The sequence below is a fragment of the Limulus polyphemus genome, unplaced genomic scaffold (genome assembly GCF_000517525.1).
Source record: "Limulus polyphemus unplaced genomic scaffold, Limulus_polyphemus-2.1.2 Scaffold4000, whole genome shotgun sequence".
Taxonomy (NCBI): Eukaryota; Metazoa; Arthropoda; class Merostomata; order Xiphosura; family Limulidae; genus Limulus; species Limulus polyphemus.
This window is the reverse complement of record NW_013669610.1, coordinates 69,587-95,971: the sequence shown is the minus strand read 5'-3', so window position 1 is coordinate 95,971 and position 26,385 is coordinate 69,587. Positions and strand designations below refer to the sequence as shown.

The following is a 26,385-nucleotide window of genomic DNA, read 5'->3' as shown; positions in this document are numbered from 1 at the left end:
CAGAAGTGCCTCCATCTCCGTTTACTTGTGATCCAATTTTTTGCTTGGTCAGCTACTGGGACAATATAGATCGTGAGAAAACAGAAATATAGTTACCATTTAGATCGTTTTTGACGTGAATGAGTAAAATCTTGCTGTTAAAGTTCTGTCCCTGTTTTCAAATTTCATAACGTCTATTCTTTTCAACTAGTATGATAAGCTGTTGTCCTAGTTAATCTTCTGTTTTATTCACCAATTATATATATATATATATCAGAATCACAGAAATAGAGGAATCGCTATGTACTTAAAAGATTTGGTGCTTGAGCCCATGGGCGTGGGAATTCTCGGCGTTTTAATACAATATCGCTCATGGCTTACTGTTCTGATTTTTCAAAATACCAACTGTGGATTCGGAGCACTATTAACTAGTTAATATCATTCAGTGCCAATAATTAGGCTGCTCTTGTGAAACTGAATGGTGGGATTTGACCATCACTTTTATAATATACTTACAGTCCCAAATTGCGTAGCTCGATTTTCTTTCACACTCTCTCTATTTGCGGCAGTACGATGCAAACAACGTGTGATATGCAAGGATATCATCCATTTTCTTCTCCCTTTAAATTATAAGTAGAAATTTTCAAAATGTCTGTGCATGTTTAACTCTCGATATAGAAAGTCGATCAAAGGACCAACTAAGTCTCTTTCACTCTAATTACACATAGAATCAATTCACTTTACTAGAGTGGCACATGAACTGTCTAGCAGGTAAGATAGCTGTAGCTTCACATATGATGTACCAAAATAGACAGTGGTCTTTTCTATTGCAGTGAATCGAAAATGGTCTTCAGATGGGTAACGTATATGCCTTGATCAACCTGTCCTTTGTTTGGTTTGCGTATATAAGGCCAAGTTGTCTCAGTTATTTTCAGAAGCTAGGAAGATACCATATGATAATAGAAATTTCAGATAGATTCAGCTGTAGATTGTTGCTTTAGAGAGAAAAAAATGTCAAACACTTCAGGTAAATAAACAAATAAATATCACTGGTTATGGTAAAACATAACAATTTATTTCACTCTCTCTCTCCCTAATGAAGGGCACACTTAAACTTATTTTGGATTGTGTCCAGTCTCTTTCTTGCAAGTCAGGCTCAGTCTAAAAGTAAGAAATTCAGGCATCGACTTTGTAGTACAGTCTTTGGACCGCTATTGTAAGGCTTCTATTCTTTCTTACTCCGAGTAAAATCAAGGCAATCTGAAACTACCAGCAACGGAACCACAGTTTCACAGTTCATCACATAAACACTCGGCCAGAAGAAAGATGAAGATAATGAATGAATTATTATCCTGATATAAGAATTTCACTGATGCAATGACTCTGGTGTATTATATTTTTTATTTAAATTTTTCCCCTTTAGTTAAATATAAAGATACGTTTAAATTAAGTGCATCAGTTAAGGGACGTAATACACTATAAGAATTCGTTAAGTCAGTCACACGTAAAAATTGTAAAGAATATTTCTAACTACAGTGTCAGTTATAGTACTATTATTAATCTGGTGTTTTTATGCTTTTTTAACATCCTCGAAAGGTTTAACCGATATTTTGAAGTTTTGATATCACATGTATGGTCTAATTCAAAAAAAATGTTTTCAATATTACAAATCTTTCTAGTTTGGCAATGCTCATGTGAGAGGGCGATAGACAACAAGCGGTGGGAAAGAATTGAGGAAGATGTTATAATATTGGGAATTGTTGGAGTTTAATTTCGTGAAGTAATTTTGTTAAGAAATGAAGTATATGACGCTTCCCCCTTTTTAATTTATAATGTGATTTCTTAACATTAATTAATATATGTGTGATTGTACTCTGATGTCTGTACTTGTAAAATAATCCATGAGAATACGTCAATATTCAATATCTACTTCTACTACTGAGTGCTAGGCTTGGTATACCAGTTAACCATACTACTATATTTACAAGTACTACTGGCAAATAGTAAGTTTTAGGTTATTTTGTAATTTACCATAGCCAGTACAAGTTAGAAGGCTCAGCCTTAGGCTGACAAAATTTTCTGATACTAGTGATAATGATATGTTATATCATATACTATTGTGATACTGATAGTGATAATCTAGCACTACTAGTAGTAGTACTGTAATGTACACCTTAGTTTACACCTTTTTCAAAAACATAATAAAAAGGGGAAAATGAAAGACCGACTTCTACGATAGATATTTTTTCCACAAATACTGAATGGCATTCGAAAATAAAATATTTAACTTTAAAATCACAAAAACTACTTCCTAAATCATAGTACTACTACTATTAGTTTAGTAAAGTTATTTAGTTACAAAACTTAATTACAATGTTACAACTTGCATTGCCACTGTAACTTATAAGACATCAATACTCTACTTGGAAATATTAGACATGGCATATTTTACATTATGAATGTGATGAAATGAGTCTTTGGAAATTTTATGTCAATATTTTTTCTGATCATGTCTGTGTGAGAATGCAGGGCACATTCTGTTTGGGTTTCAGCACATTATATGTAATGATTTTAGGCATTGTATTGAGAGCCAAAAATGTCAGCTCTACAAAAACACTAAATATTCCAGAGCAAAGTGTATGTCAAAAATCAATTGGGCTTTTGGATCTCATTCTGATGTTCTCCATTACATGCTTAGTTCTTGAAAATGGCTGGCAAGAAAGGGCACATGTTTTATAAAGAACATCTGTTTTCAGGTTTGATATCTCTAGATGAGACAAAAAATGAGTGAGAGAAATAGATATAAAAGCTGTGTATTAAGTAATATGTAGCAAGTGTTCAATAGACCTAGATGATTAATGTTTGGTAATTGATTAACCAATAGGATTATTAATTGGTTACGCATGACTGATGAATTAGTACATGCCCCCCCTCCCCCTCCTGTATAAACAAGCAAAAAAAATAGTCGTCTATTACTTTCATAACTTTTCCAACCACTGCATTGTTCTAACAAGGTATTGATTTTCCTGTTTTCATTCACCTCTGCTTTACAGTTTTTTAAAAGTAATTTTTAAATTACCCATGGCTGTTATGTTAGATCTCTCTCTGAAGGTCACCATATGTATATTTTATGAAAAAAAGCTTTTTTTTCTTCTAAAAACTTATTTTGCCACAAATTTGATTTTAAAGATAAACTGGTCATTTCCTATTTTGAGAATGAACTACTAATGTTAACTAAATACCATGTGATCACCATAATATTTGTGTTTAAGATATGCAGTTATCCCCAACTGATCTTCAAACCAAATTGATAATTACAGTAGAACCTCAACATTAAGGACACCCTACTGACTGTGTCCAAATACCCTCAAAGCAAGGTGCCCTTAATATAAAAGATTAGCCACGTAAAGCTCGATTCCATATCGACTGCACTAAATATCTGAATTTTAAGGCCCTCCATTTTGTTTGGTGTATGCATTTAAAGTTATAAAATCCTATTTCCCTTTGAGCAAACTCAGTCATCAACCAATAAATACTCTATTCACAAATGTTTAAATTTTAGTTATTTTTATTAAAACATAGAAGAATAAGTAAAAAAATACTTCAAAAAACAAAGATTTGAAATACTTACAGTATTATGAATTATAGTAAAGTTATTTAATAAAATTTTGAAAATAACTCTTAAAAGGTCATCACATTCATACTTTAGCCTGCCCTCAATGAAAGGGTTAACTGCCCACTTTATTGAGTGCCTGAATAGAGAACCAGACTAAAGACACTGACTTTAATGCAGAATACCGAGGTGCCCGTTATTGCAAGACTTATTTTGGTTACAAATACAAGAAAAAAGAAACTGAAAAGGTCTGCCATTAATGGTGCAGTGCCTATTGCTTCGAGGTGCCCATTAATAGAGGTTCTACTGTAAATAATGAGAACAGGTTTTACTGTTAATGATAATAGTAGTTTTTTAAATTTAAAACATATGTTTTCCATTACAAATAATTATGTAACCAATTATTCAATTTATTTATGTATGTTGTTTGAATAGGATAAACAAAAATAGTGTTCAGTAATGATTTGAGTAATCAGAATATTTTGTAGTCTTATATCATACTCACTAAACTGTACAATTAACTCATCTGATGCGATTGGTGATATTTACTTCATGTTTATAAACATTGCAATTCCATAAAATATCTATTAAAAATTAAAATGTGGTGGCTAGATACCTGGCAGCCTGTAATGATCTTTCAAACACTTAATACCTAACAGTCCAAAAATGTGAATAATGATGAGCTACAACAAAAACAACAATAATAGTAAGTAATAACTATAATAATACTAATGATAATTTCAAAAACAATTATCACATCAAACATATTGTAAGTTTATCAGTATTCTTGGTTATGAAATTGTGGACTGCTGGGTATCCAGTATTTTGAGGATCATTCCTGGCAGCTTGTAGCAAACACACATGCCGATCAACAAGAATGATGATCAATATTTATTTTTCCAGTACAAAAGTTTTATTCAGATCATTTCATTGAGCTTGAAGACAAATCAGTCTCTTAATTTACTATTACTCATTCTCTGAGTCAAGTGAGACTGAGAGGTGATCATAGCTCATCAATATTCAAATTTTTGGACTACTGGGTATTTAGTATTTGAAAATCATTCCAAGCTGCTGGGTATCTAGCTACTGCAAAAATAAAAATATCATTTTAAATAACCAAACATCAACAAAATACTTTTATTAAGCCTTAAGTGTACTTCAGTCATATGACTTCTTTGTTTCATATTGTACATATATTCATGTGGCTAGGTAATGTACCTGATGCTAAACCTTCTACAAACATTGTACATTTATTACTGTGTTAAATTTGTAATAAGGCTTTTTTATCTATTCAGTCTGTTTATAAACTGTATAAACTTGTCTGATGCCTTTTCATTAAAGTAAATTTCTGTAGCTTTTAAAAAGATACATAATTAACACAAATATGTTTACAGTTGACAAGTGAAAAGGAATATTTACAGAAACTATAAAAAGACAACATAAACCTGTATATTTACTCTACGATGAGATGGTAGTCTAATTCTTGCTCCATGTGGTCAAACGTAAACTTCCTTTATAGCTGTTTCATTAGTAAATGATCCAACTATTTCATGTGTCACTATAACAAGGTTTCAACCAAGGCCTGTACAAAAACTAACAGAAGTGCATAAAAGTCAAGAAATTAATAATATATTCTCAAGGATGATGGGTTCTTAGCAAAAAAGTTATTTTTTTTAGGATTGGCAGAAAAATTGTAAAAAGATAAACTTGTGGGTTGGTTTGTTTATAAGCAAAACACTGCAGCAGTGCAGAAATGAAGATAGGATCTTTTTTTATTGTCCTTCATGAATTGCACTAAATAAATGACAGAAAATTACAGCATATCAATTCTTAATTATTTTTAACTTAAAAATTGTTGAAATATAATGAGGATTAGCATGTACAATTGATTTAAAATTTGTGTTTCAAAAAATGTTAAGAAGTGGCAAAAAATATGAAAAGTCAGACAAAACTCTATCTTCAGACTTCAGCCATAATAATTTAGTATTAATTTACTTTTTACTCCTGAACTTTGTAAATAAAATGTATGACACGTACAACACAAATGCGTTGTTTAACATTAAGAAACAATAAAAGATTTATTTACTTATCAGTCACCTCTTGCCATAATACAGTGTACACTTTTCCAGGCTTGTTATTCTAAACAATTCAGTTTGTTTTACATGTTTATAAGCATGTTTACAACAGTGTTGTATCAATAACCATGCAGAAACTCAACTGCTTTGTAACCAAACAAGGGAAATGAATAATTGTAACTCATTATATTTATTAGGCAAAGTAAATATCTAGTATTTTTAAATGTTTTTCAAGTAGTCCATATTTAAAGCCCAATAGCATAAAAATTAGAGTAACATCAAGTTATTTTGTAAAATACATCTTCATAGTTATAACTTTATTCAACAAACTTTTAAAACCATTAGGGAATGAATAAGAATAAAACTAGAACATGTATACAGTTTTATAGTTTTGACAGCAACAACGTTTAACTTCTTCATACTTGCTACAGTAATGTTTCATTTTTACAATGATGGTATGGTACCATTTAACTTTTTGAAAGTTAGTTGTGTAACACTGTAACCACATTTTCAGTGTTTTTTTACATGAAAGAAGATATTCACCATAGTAATATTATAGGTTGGATTAATCAAATCCATCATATAATCGTAAAGTAATTTAAATAACCAAAGTTAAAATAATGTTAATATATTCTGTAAATGATTACTCGGACAGGTTATCACTCGGTGATTTCAAAGCTTGTACCTTTATTTGTTGTAATGTGATTGATATGAAAATATAGTAGTTAAAAGTAAATATTTCCAAATTTGTACTAATATTAAATAGTTATGGTTATTTATAATTATATTTAGACAAAGAATTATAGTTTTGCTAAACAAGAAGCTTGTTTTCAAATTTTTTTAAAGTTATTTGTACAGTAACATTACTTGCATTTTCACTTATTTTAACATCAAAAATACAAAAAAAAATCTTTCTCATTAGAATTATAACTTCAAACCAATGAAAACTTGATGATTCTGTAATAAGTATGTTATAGGAGCTGCAAGTGTCCTAAACAGCACTAACTTTGATGAAAACAATTCTATAAAGTCTAGACAAGTTGGTGTCTAGAAAAAAACCACGGCACAAACATTTACCATAACAATGTTTAATTGACTTTCTTATTGTTGTATTAGCTTAGAAATAATCAGTTACTGGCTAAGGCTTTAACTGGATTGTTGTAGACTTCAGTTGTGTTGATTGCAGAACACCCCCCCCCCAAAAAAAGGATTTATGGTAATTAATAGCCTAATCAGATAAAAACATCTGACATTTGATGTTAGTATATGGTAGTATATGTATGTCTGGCCTTTATTTTTTTTAATATCTTGAAAAAATGGAGGTGGATTAGACCCCCCTCCTAGATCTGTACCTATGTATACAACTTTAAATAATACAGTTACTACTATTAAAAAATGGTGGATCCAGCACCCTGGATCCCTACCTCAGATACATGCCTGCTAATACAACATGAAAGAGTACAGTTGTTAACTTTATACAACATTAAAGAATACAACTATTAATTTCTGGAAAATAATGAATGGGATCTGGATCCCTTCTCCAGATCTGTGCCTGTTTATACAACACTAAAGAATACAGGAGCATAAATACAAGTTAGAAACATAATATAATGTGAAAAATACGTTATTTAATATTTAAGTTAACAGAAAGTTGGTGGTGGGTGCTAGCCATTTGTCTTCCCTCTAGTCAGCAGTTCAAAATTAGTATTAGTGGTAGATAACCGTAGTAGCTTTGCCATAGCAAAGACGGAGCCAGTTAATATTACCTGTAGTGGAAAAATTCTAGAGAGTGTGATAAAAGAAGATATAGAAAATCATTTAGTAAAATATGTTATAAATGAAGACAACGTATATTCATAAAAGGGAAAATCTTGCCTTACCAACCTATTAACTCTTTTCAGGGATGTTGGATGATAGAAAGGGTGTGGATTAAGCGTATTTAGATTTTTAAAAAGTTTTTTACAAGGTGACATAGAAGGATAACTAAGAAAATCATATTGATAGGGCTTGGAGAAAGGGTAATTAATTGGATTATAGGATGGTTGGATGAAAGAAGGCAAAAGATAGCAGTGACTAAAAGTATTAAGGAATAGACCTTAAATTTTCTGGAATGACAATTTGTTTCTTTTATTTTCTTCTGAATATGTAAAATTAGTACAAAAATTATAAATTTCCATCCAACTTTTAAAAAAGGAGGAGGAGGAATATATCAAGATAAAGCTTAAGAAGGGGTCTTTTCACCAAGGAACAATGGTGTGTTAACAGTCATAATGTTTTTATGTAGAATTAGAGATGCTCATTCTGAGTTGTAGTGAGTAACTATTTAGCTAAGACTGTCATTTATTCACATTTGAAATGTTCTTTTTTTGTTGTTTTTGATTTCATTGTCTATCAGCTAAATTTTTCGTTTCACACATCTGTGAATTTTCTACAAAGCCTTTGTGGAATGCCTCAGGGGTCAGTTCTTAGACCATTGCATTTTTTACTTTATGTATACATTTATGATGTCATAATTAGTATGTTAGTAAAGTTTGCTTTTGCTGATGATATTAAACTCTAATGTATTTCTAGCTCAATTAGGATGTTAAGGTAATATAGAGTAATTTTAATCAGTTGGTAAATCGGACAGGTATTTGGCAGATTACCATTAATTATAGTAGGGCTTGGAGAAAGACTAATTAATTGGATGAAAGAAGTCAAAAGATAGCAGTGACTAAAAGTATTAAGGAATAGACCTCAAACTTTCTGGAATGGATGGTGGAGCTTTGTAAACTGAATATCTTCTGTTTAAAATAGCTTGTAAAAAAAAAAAAGCAATAGTAATATCAGGGATAAGTGGGTTGTAATTTGGACCACACGTTTAAGATATTTGGGAACCTACTCAGTACTGTAACTATGGAAAAGGACCTTGGCATTGTAGCAGATAAGTCACTCAAACCATTTGAACCATTATACAGCTAATAGAATTGTAGAGTGTACTTATAGATATATTGATTACAAGTCAAAAAAAGTTAATCATTCTATATAAACCACTATTTACATCTCATTTAAAATAGTGTGTACATGTTTTGTTCTTTTATCTAAAAATATATCAAGTTATTGGAAAGGGTTCAGAGGGTTCAGTACAAGGATGATTCCAGAATGGAAGGGTTGTCTTTTAAAGATAGGTTAAGATCTCTTATTTTCTCTTGAGAAAAGAATAATAAGAGGTGGTCTTATTAAAATTTACATATTATGTGAGAGATTTATAGGATAAAGAGTTTAAGAAGGGAAATTAATGACTTCTCAAAAAGTAAAATGTGGGTTTAAATTTTTGCTTTTCTGAAGGGTGTGTATGTGAAGATAGCATATTTCTAGCACTTCATTGATCTTTTAAAGCTACTTATCTAATCATATCCACCTCAGTACTAGAAATAAGGTTTAAATATCATTTTTCACATTAGGATGTTGCCCTCCTTTTGAATGTACAACCTCAAATTCTACGGTATCATATGAAAAAAATACATTCTATGTTAGTCAAACCCTCTAAAACTGGAAGTCTCACATAATAATGAGCTTGGCTTTGTTGGAAGTACAACTGTTCTTCTTCTGTGTGTTATTATCAGTGGCATTTGTTTTCAGTTTAATTGTTTATGCACCAAATTGCTTGTAGGTCAAAGACTTTGTTGGTTATAAGGCCATTAGTAACATACAATTCTCACAAAAACAAACTAAAAGAAAAATATCACCAATAATGTACATAATCCCACTAATTACTGATGAGGTTCCCTATGCAACTTGCATAAGAAATGGGTAATTTATCCCACATTTTTCATCAGTTCTTTACATTGAGTGATTACACAGGAAATGCAAAATTATTGATTATGATGTGTATACCCCATAAGTTGGAAGTATAACTAACCTTCTTCTGTGTGAATTGACAAGAAACCAAAAAATGAGTCCCTAAAAGTAGCAGATATAAAAATATATATCTTAAACTGTTTAAAATATAAGCCAAATTAACTTTTTACTTAAAATAATTTACTCTTAAAAGTTCTGAAAATAGTTAACCTAAACTATTGTAATAAGTCACTGGACTGAAAATTTAAGTTAAATTTAAGCTTAGGCTTTAACATTCCATACCCTAAACTAAAGGTTTAATTAAATAATAAAATACCTGTTATTATTATAACCATCATAATTGTCTGACACTGTGAGATACCATGTGATATATTCACACAGTCCGTGAAACAAATGTCTGTAAATTTCTAGTGATTTTATAGACAGACATAGAGATGTGTCTAAATGTTAGAGGTAAAATCGTATAATCTAGAACCTAAAAAACTTAATCACATAGGTGTTATTAGTATTTAGGCTTATGTTAAAAAGCCAATTTGAAAGCTTTAAAAAGTTGTAAATTATTAACCACTTAATGTTTTATGGAATAAGGATAAGTCACTTAAATTAATTATGTTAATTTTTTCAATTTACAGGTTTTGATTACATAAGAGGTCCATATTTCAACAGAGAAGTTATGGATACGAGTAAAACTAGAAAGATCAAATCTCTTTTGTTACAAGCCTGGAGAGAACGCTGGACTGATATTAAATGGGGAATAAACATTAAGAACGTCTTGCCACGAGGTGTTAGCGGAGATGTGTATGATTTGGCAGATTGTATTCTACAGCAAGCACTGGTAGGACCAGGTCCGAACAGCTTATTTTTGTCCTATTTGACTCACTGTCTTAGCTCTCATGTAGTTTCATATGGAGCTGTATTGATCAGCATAGGACGCTACCAAAGTTTCTACAAACCATACTGTATTATAAGTTTGCTTGATCTCTTAAAATCAATCCAGCCAAGAATTAGTTGCCACTATGGGAATGAGGAAGAATGTATTGGTCTTTGTCAAGCAGTTGTTAATGTTACACACTGGTTGTATTCTTGTGTTCTTCATTCACTTTCAAAGTTAGCAGAGCTTAAACAAAGTCCAGAAAACATGTCTATACTGGAAAAGGCTGTAGAATCCCTTAGTTTCTTCAGCAACTCCACGTTTCTGAAAGCTCTCTTGTTTGTTGGAAAACATGAAGATCAGAGTATGTATTCTCAGCTTGTTCAGAAACAGCAGGAACTAGAGAGTAAGGTAACCCAATTACAAGGTTTCAACTTATCTAAAGATAATATAGAAGTAACTCTGAGACTTGTGAAGAGTGTACAAGATTTGCCTAACATTTCCACCAAAAGCACCCTTAGTAAGTCTTTGAGACCTCAACCAATAGTATGCAGTTTGAATGCTTTGATTGCAATTGATGCAGTGCTTAGCCCTGCAAGTGATATTCAGGCTTGTGTTGATCAGTTGCTACTTGTACAAAAGCTAGAGAACCTCTCCCTACCAGAATTTTATTGTGAAATCATAAGGGCTTGTTTCATGGGCCTTGCTGATGCAGCTGGGAGCTCAGAAGATCTTAAATGGGCAGCTTTCACCTTCTTAAAAGTCCCACAATTTATTGCCAAAGTGCATAAAGCTTGTAAAGAAGACCCTTCATGGAACCTTGGAGAGGATTCAGCTCCACTTGAACAGGGTTTGGAACTGTTAATGCAATACACTCCGTTACTAGATCTTACTGACACCAGAAGTAATTGTGACTGTTTGCAGTTTCTTCTTCACGAGCTCTGCAAAGTGAAGCTTCTGAGTGATGCCCAGTATGATAGATTATTGGCACGCAGACAGAGAGAATCATTACGGCAAACACTTCCTCGTTCAGATCAACAATCCAGTCAAGCTGGGGCGAGCTTAATACTCCGAGCTGAACCTACTGTGACAAGCATTCTTAAAACCTTAGATTCTGATTATTCTAAAAACCAAGATGCCCTTCTTGGAGTATTGAGTCATATGAACACTGGAAAAAGCTTTGAGTTGATTTTGTCTGCTGCAGCAGCAACTGGTAAACTGCATAGTTTTGCAACAAAACTGATAAAGTTTAATGAATACAACAAAGAAAATTCTGGCCCACCAGAAGATTTCAAAGCTGCACAGACCCGTGCATTGTTGTTTGACATTACCTTTCTAATGTTATGTCTAATTGCTCAACAATATGGAATTGAAGCAGTTACGTCAAACCCAGAAACAAAAAATTCTTTCTTCTATACTTGGGTTACAGAATGTTTAGCAGAAAGTGGCAAGTATAAAAATCCTGATACTGTTTTGAGTAGATGTGATTCATCTGTTGTTGATAATTTGCTTTCCCAGTTCACTAATCCAGACCAGGAGTTCAGAACTACCCTTGTCAAATGGCATGAAGTGTGTATCAATGGCCCCATGGCCATCAAAGAAATCCTTGTGGCATGGCAATATGATGCATTACCTACTGCAACTGTTAAAAATATTCTTGATCATGTGAAAAGCAAAATGTGTTGTTTGCCTGTTTGTATTTCAGCTTGGTTGTGCAATTATGTGAATATTCTTCATCACGATGAGAGGTTGAAACCTGTGAACATGATACAGCACTTTACAACACCATACTCAGGAGATGGACTTGGAGGAATGTCTTCAGGTCAGGAACAGGTAAATCAATACTATAAGGAAAGATCAACCTTAATGATCAACATTATCAAGAAAATGATGTATGATTTGCACCCTCCATCCCAGACAAAATCTAAAGGTGTTCATGCCATTTCTCAAGGGCTCACTGTTCGGACTCCTTTGTGGGAAATAATGGATGGAATTTTTATAACTGCCCATGGTCGAGGCTGGTTAGATCTTAAAACAACCCACAGCCTTGACACGTTGATGTGTGTTGGGGGACCTCAATGGTTTTGTGATACACTAGTGAGACAAGCTTTGAAGTTTGATCATCTTGATGACTTGCACCGTGCAGTGGAATTAATATTTGGTCTATTTTATATAGACATTGAACAGTGTGCATTAGCTTTGTTGCTGCATGTTTTGCCTATTTACATACGTTCTGAGTCCCGTCAACATCTCTTAGCTGAACCACATGGATCAGCCCTTGCTAGACTTGTAGTACTTACTATATATGCAGCACTTCAAGCCAGACAAAGTGCAAACCAACATGGTGGAAGAAGTGGGAGAACAAAGAGACCCAGACGGGATATGGAAATGGAAGAAATGTATGAAATTTTTGATCGAGAGAGGCCAAGTAAGATAAGAAGAGGAGTAAGTGACATGGAGCTACTAGATGAAACACCTTTTGGTTTACAGTCAAATTATGAAGAGACTCGTGCCATGGCTTGGGATCCTTTGAACAGAGCAATTGCAGATACTATGCGCATGTTATCACATATTGCTTCGGACAATTTTGTTAGTCAGCGTTCCACATTCCCACTCCTAATTCTTGAACAACTGGTTCTTTGTGCCAAAGAACAAGCCAATGCTGTATTACAGTTCATGCCACTTGGCCTGGTCCCCCATATGGTCAAAATGATGCCTGAATTCTTCACTTTTGAACTGGTACTTGCTGTGAGCAGTTTACAAACAGCTCGTGCTCGGAAGGTTGCAGCCAGAACCCTCTGTCAACTAGATGTTGCACGAAGTAAGATAGAAGCTTCATAAATCCAACAATTTTTAGGATATGTTGAGTTAACTGTAAACAACATTTACTATGCATTTAGAAATTTATCATTGATATTGTTTAAAAAGCAGTTGGGTCTTTTTAGAATTTAATGCAGATTGATGGTACTTAGCAAGACAGGGCATAAGTTTTAAGCAGAAGTGTGGAATTACTTTATATTTCCAGATGCATGAAACAACAAGATTTGTTTGAAGGTTGACAAGTTTGAAGTTGACATGAATATTTATTAATGAATGGCAGTTGCTATGAAGGAAGCAGTTTTAGCCTGGTGTGATGAGTTATCTTAATGGACATCATGTATTGAAGTTATTGAAATACCATACTGCTTCTGCTTTCCCCAAGTTAAGATGCAACATTTTGGTGTGTAAGTCATTGCAACAACTTCAAGCATTGGTGAGCTAACCCTTCTGACACCAGAATCAGAATAATCAGCAGAACATTTGGCTGTTTTGTTACTCACCGGTTCTCTATTTTAGTGATTTTTTGTTTGGCTAAACTGAAACCCTTAATAGCTTTTAAAAACCTCAAAAACCTAACTTAGATGTTTATAAAAGTTTCTTAGACTGTTATAAGAGAGATTTGAAGCTATGATGAGCAATACATATGTGGCAGCCATTTTTTTTCCTGGCCCTACATTCTAAGCACTGTCATGCTTATTGATAGCTTACATGGAAAACACAGTGAATTACATTATGGACAGAATTGAGTTGCCAATGGCATTGTATAGATCAGTGATTCCCAAATTTAACATCTCGCAAACCTCTTTCGTGAAAATGCCAAATCTTGCAAACCTCCTCCTTTTCTTCCTTACCTGATTATAAAAACAATGATCTTGGAAATATAAACACACTATTATTACATTATTATTTATCATTACAATATAGATTTTATTACATTATGAAAACAGCAACACTCTTCCAAGATTTCACTTTCGTATCACCGATTAAGCCTAAACTTTTTTCATCTTAATTTTAAGAACAACACTAGTAGTCTGTTTAATTTTAAAAAGAGCAAAAAATACCCCTCACCTTTCCACTTCTGTTAAGGAGTCTTGAAGTTATAATCTATTCAGTGTGATGAATGCGTGCAAACACTTGTTTCTGTCATTATGGAATTTTTTATAAGAACCCCCTGAAACATTTTGTGAACCCCCAAAAAGGTTCATGGACCACAGTTTGGGAACCACTGGTATAGGTTATCTCACAATAAAAGCAAAATCCTAAAAGATATTATTATTTTTTTTTGTCAGTGTTTTGTGGGACCAGGAGAGGGCAAGTAGATTTCTTTAGCATTTTGTCCCTTGGACAAGAAGTTTTTGAAAAATTCTACACCCATGTAAGTGTGTTAAAACTCATGATTTCAAGAACTGAAGAAGACTGATAATATGTTAGCATGCATCAAAAATCAGTTTGTTTTTGTAATTGAATTGTTTAGTTAACTGATTTCATAATTAGAAAGAGAAAAGCATTTTTTCCCTTATTGAAACTGTCTGTTTGTGTGTGTGTGTGTATATATATATATATATATATATATATTCAGTTTCATCCATTTCTCATTCAAAAATTCAATACTTAACTTACAGAATGCCACTATTATTGGTGCCACAATGTGACTGAATAAACCATTCTCATGAAGAGAAGCCGTGTAAAAATTTACATCACAAAGTAGAATTGAATGTACAAAGAAAAATACACTAAGCTGCACAGAGTTGACCTCCAAATGATTTTTGAAAATAAATTTTAGCATCAAATATTCTAAAGTTAAATACTGCAAATACCAAATAAACTTATGATATTTTAACTTTAAAAAAATTAAGAAATAATAAAAGTAGTTATCAATGTTAATCAATTTACTTCATATTTAATTTGAAAAAATGTGATATTTTTGTCATTAGGGGAAACCTGGAAACCTAAAGATAATTGCTGAACCCTATATAAAATACAGATACTAAAAAATTAGGAAGGTTGTTTACAAATTTTTCTCAAAGTTCTAATTAAATTGGACCTAGGGGGTTAAAGGTATATATATATTTTTTTTAGTAACTGCATTTTGTTTTACACTTGGAGATGTCATTTGTTTTTTCATAGCTCTAAGTTTAAATAGAAAAGTTTTTGTGAAAGAAGGAAGATGTTTAATGAAAACCCCTCAAACTTGAGAAATTTATTGTATGATATTTTACTATACATTATATATGGTTAATGAAATAGTTTGATTTTTTGGTGTTTTATCTTGAAGTAGTGTGAACAAATAAACTTATGACATTTAACTTTAAAAAAATTGTAAGAACTGTAAACAGTTAACAATTTTAATGATTTTATGTGGCATAAATTTAGAAGAGAAAATGTGCAAACCCATAATTAGTCTAATTAGTTTTTGTCAAATAATATTGATATATAAATTGGTGTAATGGAAGCTAACCTCTTGAGCATCTGAATTTATATCCAAATAATATTTGTATAATATATTTATTATCTGAATCAATCAGAAACAGTTTTTACTCTGTTGTAATAATTCAACTGTCTGTTAGTACATATTTCTTACAAGCAACAATTAAATGTTTACAATTGATGTAGTTAATTTTTGATGACTAGGTAAGATATTTTGTAGTCGGGTTTGGGAAAATACAAACTATGTACATGCTGCAAATGAACATGTTTTATCTCAGTATACTTTAACATATAATTTAAGAAATCTGTTCTGATTGGGGGTTTGAACCTTGGACCCTCAGCTCAATCTAGTGCTCTAAGACCTATGTTGTGTGCCCTTACTGTCTGAACTACGAGCTTTCAGATAACTAACCAGAAAACTCTCCATATTGACCATTACACAATTCTCCTCACTCAAACAAGTTTCATCTTCAAACTAACTTACGATCAACCTGGCTTCTTAAGCCACCAACACACACACATAACATAACCCATTCTCTGAAGTTATTAACACTACATGATACATGGTCAACAAACCAAACCAATTTATGAGCCAAGGATGTATATGTATTGTTTGACTTTCTATCTATCCAGCACTCAAGGGTGAGATAACCATTTGTTGAATGTAAATATATCATATCAAAATGTTAAGAAACATGCACTGACCAGGCCTTGAACCCAGGATCTTTGGCTCACTTTACTGACCCTTAGTTTTTACAAACTGAGCTTGTAGGTTTCATGCATGCAACTCTATCTCGTCCATGATAGTATATATGCTTTGAAAATTATCTAACTTTTGCAATAAACAGTTTTAACTAAGAGTTGTATGTCAAATTTAAAAGTTGTGAAAGCTACTGTTTCATTTTGATATAATGGAATAAAAACAAGCTTACTATTTACTTGTGTGAAAGATAACTTTTTGTTTTCTCAAAAGTTAATGATAAACATTTCAAGTGCTAGAATAGAGAAGTAGTACTTTCGTAAATGATGTGCTTTTAGAAAAAGTTAACTGTAGGAAAAATTAGGACACATAGTGATTATTGTAGTCTATAACTAGTTATAACTTAAATACTTGTTGTATACAAGATATAAAGCAAATATTTTTACTTATCATGGAAGATTGAGTTTTGTTGTTTGTTTTTTATCTGACAATATCATCATCGTATTAACTGTTGGATTAAGTCCTGTTCTGTACAGAGAAAGCATTTTTCATAGAATGAAGTTTAGCTAAATTTATTGTTGTTAATCTACATGAAATATACTTTAGTAAGTAAGTAAAATTTTCATAATTAGAATGAATAAAACAATTTCATAACTAACTTTAAACAAAGAAGAAATAAGTTTAGTATTTACTACCAGACTTTACTAATTGCTGTATATGGCTAGGCTCTGTAATGTACATATATGATTTTGTATAATGAATTAAACATGTTTTCAAAGTGAATCCCTGATTGTTTTTTAAAGAGAGCATTGTGAGTACATGAATATATAACAATTTTGTTTATTAAGTAGCATTGGTTAAAAATACATGAGAAACTTTTCAAAAGATCAGGCAAAATATTTCCCAAAGTTTGCTATGTAAGCTGTATTCATTTCTAGAATGGCATGAATTTTGGTAATGTTTCAATAGGAATCGGTGTGATAGGATGAAAACTTTGTAAGGAGGGTATTTCAAAACTGAATTAATCCTACCTTGTGAATTGCACACATGATTGAAGGCCCAAACATTATCTGTTAATAATTGTCTAGATCATGTGCTCTTAAGATGAAGCTACCCAGTGTTTGTTTGGAGTTTGGATGATGTAATGTTTGATGCTGTATATTATTTGGATGCATACTTACTCTGTGACTGGAAAATATTGTCAATTTATACAAAACTCAAAAGCATGGTCCTATTGAAAATTTGGTAATATGTTTAGATGAATTGCATGGGAAGGCATAATCTGAAACAACAGTAATGGATTGTGTGGATATCCTTGTTAGTAAGTTTATCAAATAGCCCATGTGGATCAGAGATGTCTAACTAAAGCCTTCACTGTGGCAGCACAGTTTGAGGGGATCATATCAAGTTTCAGGAGAAGAGAAAGTCAGCAGCTGAAGTTGCAGTGGCTCCACCTGAACATGATTCACAGATGCCAGTTTTTCAAAAGGTTTGTTACTAACTAAAACTTCCACTGCTGCAAGATCATCAGTTGTTGAATTGTAGCAGAACTGGTCACCAGTGGGTGGACAAAGAAATACCAGAGACTGTTACAATGGCTAGTAGCAGAACTGGTCACCAGTGGGTAGACAAAGACATACCAGAGACTGTTACAATGGCTAGTAGCAGAACTGGTTACCAGTGGGTGGACAAAGACATACCAGAGACTGTTACAATGGCTAGTAGCAGAACTGGTCACCAGTGGGTAGACAAAGACATACCAGAGACTGTTACAATGGCTAATACCATTGCTGCAATAGGAATGTCTTTTCAGGCAGTGCTTCAAATCTGAGAGATGATGTGAATTTTCTGGCTTCTATATATGAAATAGTCCATATCCTGTCATACAAAGAAAAAGAAAACAGCAGGTTTCTTTCTAGCCAATTGGCAGGCAACACAGAAGGTTGAAAAACCGGCATTAACTATCATAACTCCTTGTAAGTTAAATTATTGTGATTCAGATTGGACTTTGATACTGACCTGTAGAACAACCAACTTGCATATAAAGGTGTGGTGGCCAGAGTAGTTCATGCAAGACTGGGTGTGACTTGATACATGACTATGAAAATACATGAAAGTGAGGTTTTGGTAAGCACATGAGCAGCTGTATCACTGATCCACCTCTTCATCTATTGGACACTGTAGTTAAAACTACTATCCCATGAAGCTAATGTTGACTTCATTCTGGCTAATGAAAATAGTCCTGAGGTGAACAAATAAGCACAATTATCTGTTACTGGTTTTGTAACTAAATGAAGGAAGCTGCCATCTTGTCTTAACTTGAGTATGGGTATATTAGGAATAGACTGACTGCTACAAAAAAGAAATTATAAAGGAGGCATGCTATTTTTCATCCATATTCCAAGGTTTGTTCAAATATTGGTTTGTAATTATGGACAGATGTTTATCAACTTATGAAATGAAATAGTTACCAACTTGGTGTGTGTGAAGGAGAAGTAATGAAAATAGCATATACCCAGTGTTACGTGAGCTACAATGTGTATAAAAACAAACACTGTTTCTAGATCACCTGAAATTGCTGGTTGAAGATCTCAAGATGGGCCCCAAAGTGACAGGGACTCATTGAGTTTCTTCATGAATTTGCCTATTTACTTGTGTGTCTATCTGAGTAGGTCAAATTTAATCCATCATCACACAGAGATGATGTATGTCTGATAAAACTATTAAGAAGGTTTCCTTCGAACATCAAAAATACTGTCAGTCCTGAAATAACACAGTAATGATTGTGAAGAAGAAAGAAGGGATGAATATGGTTGTGAAGGTCAATAAAGTTCTATTGCTACACATAAACTAGTAGAACTGGGAATCAAGATAAGACCTCAAACTACTTTTAGCACTGGAGATGGAATTCACGAGTCCTGTGCCATATAGTGTAATGTGGCAGTCACTTTTAAGGGCTGGTGTAAATTGAATTACTAATATTAGGTTGTATGTTTCAGAGTACTACTGTGAAGGACCTAAGGAAGACACGTTAGAAATGAAGTTGGGGAAGTGTACACATTTGCCTGCACATAGTTTCTTTTTCGTAGTATAGACAGGGATAGTATTATTGTATTGTGTATATAATGCTACATTTTCTCAGTTTGAAACAAGTTCTTTTTCGTCCTGACAGAGATTTCTGGAAGCACTAGTAAAGAAGCCACCCTTCATAAGTACACTCACTGTGATTATTTTGTATGTTAAGTAGAGATTGTTTCACTTGTTGTTGTTTTTTTTTGTGTGCGTCAGTTCTCTTTCTTTGTGATACATTTTCTGTGTACTTCTTTTTATTCTGTGGAACCTACCTGATTACTCTTGAAAGAAATCGGTACATCTGAGAATAACGCACGCCACTGGTAAGAAGCCATATGATATGTAAATTTACCTGTATGAAAGTACCTTTCATTAAGTTAAGAAAAATTTTATATTGCTCTTTAAGAAAATCTCAAAATTATTTTAATATATTGTTTTTAAAATTTTATCCTGAAACTTTTATTCATTTGAGGACTTCATGAGTAAGTGACATTTTCACCTAATGATTCTGGAAAAGAATCAAACTGTCTTTTTATAAATTTTTATATACATTTATTTATATGTTTACTTACAAATCTAAAAATGTAATGGATGTATTAGGCATAAGAAGTTGATAACATTTTTATATTTATAAAGGTCTCAAAAATATTTCAGTCTGTATTTTAAATTTGTAACTTTAAGTTTATTATGGTGCAGCATTCTAACATAATGACAGTGTTGAAACAGAATCATACCACAATTTCATAAATGTATACATGTGTTTGTATGAGAGTGTGTAGTTATTCGTATATTTATTTGATTATATAGCTGAAAATGTAACAGATCTATTAGACATCAGAATCTAGAATTATTTTTTTTATATAATATTAAAATAATTACAGTTTGGTCATACAAAATGTTTAAATTTATATTATGATGTTTCTTAATCTGTTTGTGTTAATACTGATTATCATGCATAATCATAATCAGTCTTCCTGTTAATGTTAAAATTGGGTGGTATTTTCAGTTAAAACTAATTTCCTCCAGAGTAAATAATTACAAATACACTTTAACACCTGCCATACTAGCCAGCAAAGAATCTTTTAATAATGAGCCCAGGATAGTCAATCTGGAAACTGATGATATTGGGTTATTTTGATAGATCTTGGTGAATGAAGCCCAGTACAACTTCTAAAATGAAATATTAGTTAAAAATATGACTTCAAGAAATCGATATGGATTATACTATGGTGGTACCATATTGGGCATTATACCATCCTTCTTATATTTACTCTTCATTGCAGAAATGGCATTTTTAATTTGAGAATTGCTAAGGAAATTATCTTGTGTATTGTGCATCTGCTTCAACTTCAACACTACATCTGTGGGCTTTACTGTGCTGTTAGTTTCACAAAATATTGAAACTAATGATTTTTTATATATGATTCCAATTCCTCTTTTTTAAAATGATACTATTATGCCGATTTTTTTATGTTTTCCTGTCAGTGTAGTAATCAATTGATGAACCTCCAAGCCAGCTGGTATGTCAAATCAATTGAGATATCTTCAAATAAGTTTTTTCCTCATCCAACCTGGACCCATGGTTTAGCATAATAGCTCCACTTAAACCATCACATTCATAACCACATCTAGAATGTTTCAAACATGTTTCATTGCTACTTCATTTTACTTTACCTTTACAAGTTTTTGAAGTTAACTTCCCCATGTTAGCTCTTGGGTCAGGTCATGGGGTCTTGTTCAGTGATTTCAACCTTGAAAATAATGCCAAAAACCTTGTTTTTGTCTAATCAAAACAACCCAAACATTTTCACATTATTATTTTTATTTTTTTAATCCTTTAATGCTACTTCCTTTCAGTCATGGATTTTTCAACAACCCATATTAATCCCAACCATATTCATCAGAAAACCATTAGTGGTGGCTCACCCACATGCCAGAGTAGCCTCTTGTCTCTAACTCCGTGGTATCCTCATATGTCTCATTGTAGACAGCCGGGTAAGTGCTTTAAACTTCTTTCTCTTCATTAACTGAGTTGATGAGAGGGGAGACAGAATTCTTATCTTCCTCTGACTTGTTGGTCTCAACCTCTTACTCTTGTTTATGCTAGTGCACGAGAGATTAATCTTTAAAATATGGATGCAGCTTAACAAGGTGGTTCATGTGATTTTGCTCAAATCTGATGTAACTTGTCCATCAACAGACCAATCTGCTGAAATATAATATATGAGTCAGTCAAGCCAAAACCAAACTGCTTTCATGTCACTGGAATGTACCAAAGCCACACACAATCTCAATACTGGTACATCTATTCCTATACCATCTAGCATTTTGTCTGATGTATGGCAGGTTTTCCTAACTGTTAATGTGCAAACTCATGCACATCAACTAATGTAGACCTTAATCACTCCACATATTACCTTAGACCTTGTATCTTTTACCTCAAATGTGACTACATTTGATGTTCTCTGATATGGAAGAACAGTTTTGAATTTTGCAATATTCATTGAGACTTGAATCTTGTGTTGTTTTTTTTACATTCATGGCCATAGTGATGACACTTTTATTCTTCAGATCCATGAGTTTATCCAACCATTAATCCATTGGGACATGCTGGAGTGTTTGGTTTTACTATGGCTCAGTCACTGGATGTAAATTTATTCCTAACAACTTCTGGTATGAGTATTTCAATTGTTGATGATACAATGACTGTCATTCTTGTTTTCATTAGTATTTCAATTTCTAGTGTAATAATTGTCACATAGTGCACAGTGATTTCCTAGTCATAGACTGTGAATCTATTTGAAGCCACCTGAACCTCACACCCATGTCTCTGCATGAAGTCAGTTTCTAGTGTGCACCTTTTTTTTTGTGTTATGAGGTGTAGAGTACCTTTCTACAGTAAAAATAATTTCCAACTTTCATCTTGCTGTAGCCTTATGTTCACTTGCTATTTGCATCAATCCACCTTCTTTCTTCATTTCTGGGGGCAATTTCTCCTCTTTCATTACCAGCTTGAGTCGAGCTATTGTTGCTGTAGAACCTGTATCAATCAACATACTGCAAGACTTCCTGTCAGGAAACCTGCAAGCTCAGGGACTGGTTTCTTTATACAATGAACTTCTTATTAAATTTGGAGTATTATCAGCAGAACTTTGTTTCATAAGTCAAGGTAATTCCTAATTTATAATATCTCATTGGCTTTTTGTTGTTCCTTTGATATGGTTGGGCTCAAAGACTCATCACATGGGTATCATCTCTGTCTCATTAGTGTATTAACAGCTGTTGATTCCTCAAAGCTTTGGCTGTAATACCAGTTTTACCTCTTCTATAACAGTTCCCTCTTTCTGATATCCTTTGGGAGTTCTTATTCCATACTGGCTTTTGTCTGTAGTTCCAGGGAATATGTCCTTTAAAGTTACACATGAAACATCTATTGTGTTATGGTATATATATTCTCTATTTTGTATAACTAGTTTTCTAACTAATCCTTTCAGCTCTTCTAGACTATATTCAGTTGGAGTTTGTTTCATTACTACTCGATCTGATGAACCCATAACTTCCAGATGGTATCTTTACTTGTTTATCTGCACTTTTAATGGATTCAAGTTCCATTGTAAAGGTTTGTTTAAAAATTTACACAATTTGTTTCAACCTAAATCTTATATCCTCATTTGTTATAAAATATAAAAATTGGTCACATTTCAACAACTTCAACAGTTCATTTGGAGCATCTAAGTAAGATAATAGGGCATATCTCAAGAAACCTTCTGCAAGTTTAGCTAAGGTGTTTTCTTTCCTTCCTACCCTGTTTCAAAACTTTTCTATGCATACTTCCTTCTGGTGTGTCATTCTGAACCTGTTGGAAAAGGCAACTACCAAAGCGTGGTTGGTATTGTGACTGTCAACTTGAAGGTTAATTAGTGTTATTAAAGTTAGCCCTTTTAAATGGGCAGCAGGATGAATGGCTTATTCATTATTTCATCCATTCATTCTGGAAAGTCTTTTGAACTGATCCTGATATGTTTCCTATCATGCCTTTCCATCATAGGTCATTGTTTTCTCAATAGATCAATATTATTGAATTGACCAGCTAAATAATCGAACTGGGTTTGGTAGTGACTTGGCTGGATTAGTCCTGAAAAATCCTGCAGTAATAGATGGCACAGCAGTATTGGTGATAGGTGTAAACCTTAATAGTAAGTAAACCTTTGTAGTAAGTAGTGTTTTAGTCTGGACTTCTTGGACAGATGTAATAAAAGGGGTGGCTGGTTTACTCTTTGCATTTACCAGTTCGTTTTCCAGGTGTTTTATTTTTTAATTATGTTCTTTTCTACTCCATTGATGTTTTTTCAATCTTCTGGTTGTAATCCCTCTGTATATCTCCAGTAGCTTCATCGATCATACTTATTTTTTCCTTAATTATCGTTAATGTTTGTTTCTTTTAACTCTTTCTTTTTGGTATTTTAATTTTCTATAAATTTCTTCCTTTAGTTCTCTGTTTCTTCTTGACCATTTAACTGCTTTATCACCTCCAGTAAAGTTTCTACCTCTCTTTATGATTGGGTTGACTTCATCTTGAGTTCAAGTTTAGTCAAAGTTCTATCTTATTTTCACCAAAATTATCCCACTTCTGATATCGTTGAGAAGGTTTTTTTTATTACTCATCAAAAATGCCATGTCTAGTCCACCTAACGATAACTAATTAATTTATTTATTCGATAAATATTTACTACAGCAATGTTCACTTGTAGCTATAATGTCGAATACATAAATTTTTCAACATAAACTGCAAAATGTATATAGACCTCACTTGTAGATATCTATGGTTAATTGATCAAGTAACTGAATAGCAGAAGATATATGCGAAACTAACTCTCTCTTCTGACACTGAACTAATTTACCAGCACTGAACTGATTACTCAACTCATTATTCACTGAATACTTCACTATAATTGATATCGTAACCTTCTCGATTTTTAAGTTTCATGAACTTCCTAGATCTAAATGTAATCGTAATCATGAACAACCTCTAGCAAACATTAAATTAAAACGTTAAATATATAATTACAAAAATATCAGAAAATCACTGTGTGTTTATTAATTTAGCACAGAGGATAATCGCCTTTGTTGAAAAATGTTTCACTCCTGATCTTAAAGCTGAAGTTCCTTCAATATCTATCGATATTCTCCAAAATCTGAGAAAGCATCACATTATGTACTTAATACCTTCCCAGGGCGAATAGCACTACCCACATGATTTCTCGTTCACAGTTGAAAATAAGGAAGGTTGTTTTTTGTTTGTTAAAGACAAAGCCAAATTGTGGGCCATCTGTGTTCTGCCCACCTTAGATATCGAAACTCGATTTTTAGCAATGTAATCCACAGAAGACTTACTGCTAAACCACTAGGGGGCAAGGGAGGTTCAACCTCAAGACATCACCTGATCTGTTACTGGAGAGAACAACTGTCCACTTTCATATACCAGGTACAACTTTACAAATGTTATATTAGGAGACAAAAAATAGGTAGCTAGATTAAGGAGAGATTAATAATTTTCTTGGTCACGTGTTATAAAAAAACTTCAAATACCTAGAATAAACTTTTTTTTGAATCTATGTTAAAATAAAACGATAAAAAATGCATGGTATGTTTGTTGTATTCTCAGGTAAACTGATTTCTTTGCAAATATTAGGTGAGTCTATTTAATAACCAGGATCAAACAGGAAATTCTTAAAACGATCTCAATTTGAATACTCAACTTAGTTAAGCTGTGTAAGAAACAAACAGACTTGACACATTTGAAGATAAGTGAAAACATTCTTTATTGCAGAGACAACAACAAAAAATAACAGCGTGGATACTTGCATAGACGAGTGGACAAATCGCCCCTGCTGGGCCTGTGAACTGATAAACAGCTACTCTCGAGATGGATCCTCACTGAACTATTCACGTCAATAACCAAGTAGAACTGAAAGGGTAGTGTCTCAGATTTTGCAATAAACATAATGCCCTTTATGTTACGATAGTATCACTTCGTGGCTGATCATTCTCTCACAGCATTCGTTGGTTGTAGCATACACATATCATCCACTTGGCCAGCAAAGAACATTACAGTAGTTGACGCTTTCACTATAGGTATATGATATTACTGCAATATCCTTTCGGGTGTAGTAGGTATATCAGCTGTAGAGAACAAAGGCAACTATAATGAAATAATTTCAGTGGTTTTCTGGACCACCTGTTTTACCAAACTGCATGAAATCTAACTAAACGACAATATCTAAAATTTCGTATATTACTAAAGATGGTAGAAAAACATATAATATGACCCATATCACATACCCGGATATCACAATTCTAACTATAATTTATAATGTAATAGATGACAGTTTAAAATGTGTAAAGTATATTAAATCAGGGCTCTGTGCTGGGTCCTCTGCTACAAGTGATTCATATTAATGATATTGACTCTGGAACGACTACCAAAATTTTGAAGTTTGCAGATGACATCAAAATTTTTGAGGTGGCTAACTGTATCATAGATGCTGCAGACTTACATGGAGATTTAGATCATTTGATGCATTGGGCCAATACGTGACAGATGATGTTTAACTATCCAAAATGTAAGGTGATGCATGTAGGTTTTCACAATTTAAATGGGAACATATTAAATACTGTGGTTGAAGAAAAGATCTTGGTATTGTGATCGAAAAATCACTTAAGTCATCTAAACAGTGTACTGTAGCTAGCAACAGGACTAATAGGATTTTGGAAAGCATCTATATAAACATTAAATACAAGACAAGGGATATTAATGTTTCACTGTATGGATCACTTGTAAGACCTCATTTTGAGTACCGTGTACAGGTTTGGGCTCCCTTCCTCAAGAAGGACATTAAATTGTTGGAGAAGGTTCAGAGAGAGCCACTATGATGATGCCTGTGATAGTGGGATTGTCATATGAGGAGAGACTAAAATCTCTAAACTT

The 26,385-nt window shown here is 32.9% G+C and overlaps 2 protein-coding genes and 1 long non-coding RNA gene across 4 annotated transcripts in view; 2 read left to right on the top strand and 1 right to left on the bottom strand.

Annotated features, from left to right (window-relative positions):
* Positions 1–1,708: 1,708 nt before the first annotated feature.
* Positions 1,709–17,108, top strand: LOC106470433 (mediator of RNA polymerase II transcription subunit 24-like). Of its 2 annotated transcripts, XM_022399026.1 has the most exons (3): positions 1,709–1,982; positions 10,140–13,199; positions 13,404–17,108. In XM_022399026.1, the coding sequence occupies exons 2-3, from the start codon at positions 10,181–10,183 to the stop codon at positions 13,409–13,411; spliced, it is 3,027 nt and encodes a 1,008-aa protein (XP_022254734.1). In that variant the 5' UTR covers positions 1,709–1,982; positions 10,140–10,180; the 3' UTR covers positions 13,412–17,108. The 2 variants fall into 2 exon arrangements, with proteins under 2 accessions (XP_022254734.1, XP_022254733.1); XM_022399025.1 differs by having other exon boundaries at positions 10,140–17,108.
* A 7,095-nt stretch (positions 17,109–24,203) lies between these two features.
* LOC106470432 (cyclin-dependent kinase 8-like) overlaps positions 24,204–26,385 on the top strand; it is a 45,896-nt gene continuing 43,714 nt past the window's right edge. Inside the window, exons 1-2 of the mRNA XM_022399024.1 lie at positions 24,204–24,209; positions 26,307–26,309. The gene's annotated coding sequence lies outside the window, so the exon portion shown is untranslated. The remainder of the gene's footprint in view (positions 24,210–26,306; positions 26,310–26,385) is intronic.
* The window catches only part of LOC111088547, a 12,917-nt gene continuing 11,726 nt past the window's right edge, over positions 25,195–26,385 (bottom strand). Inside the window, exon 2 of the long non-coding RNA XR_002613031.1 lies at positions 25,195–25,580. This is a non-coding gene — a long non-coding RNA (uncharacterized LOC111088547). The remainder of the gene's footprint in view (positions 25,581–26,385) is intronic.

Bases quoted from the DNA above. Each gene is read 5' to 3' on its own strand.
- LOC106470433 (XM_022399025.1), top strand. From the start codon at position 10,181: ATGGATACGAGTAAAACTAGAAAGATCAAATCTCTTTTGTTACAAGCC.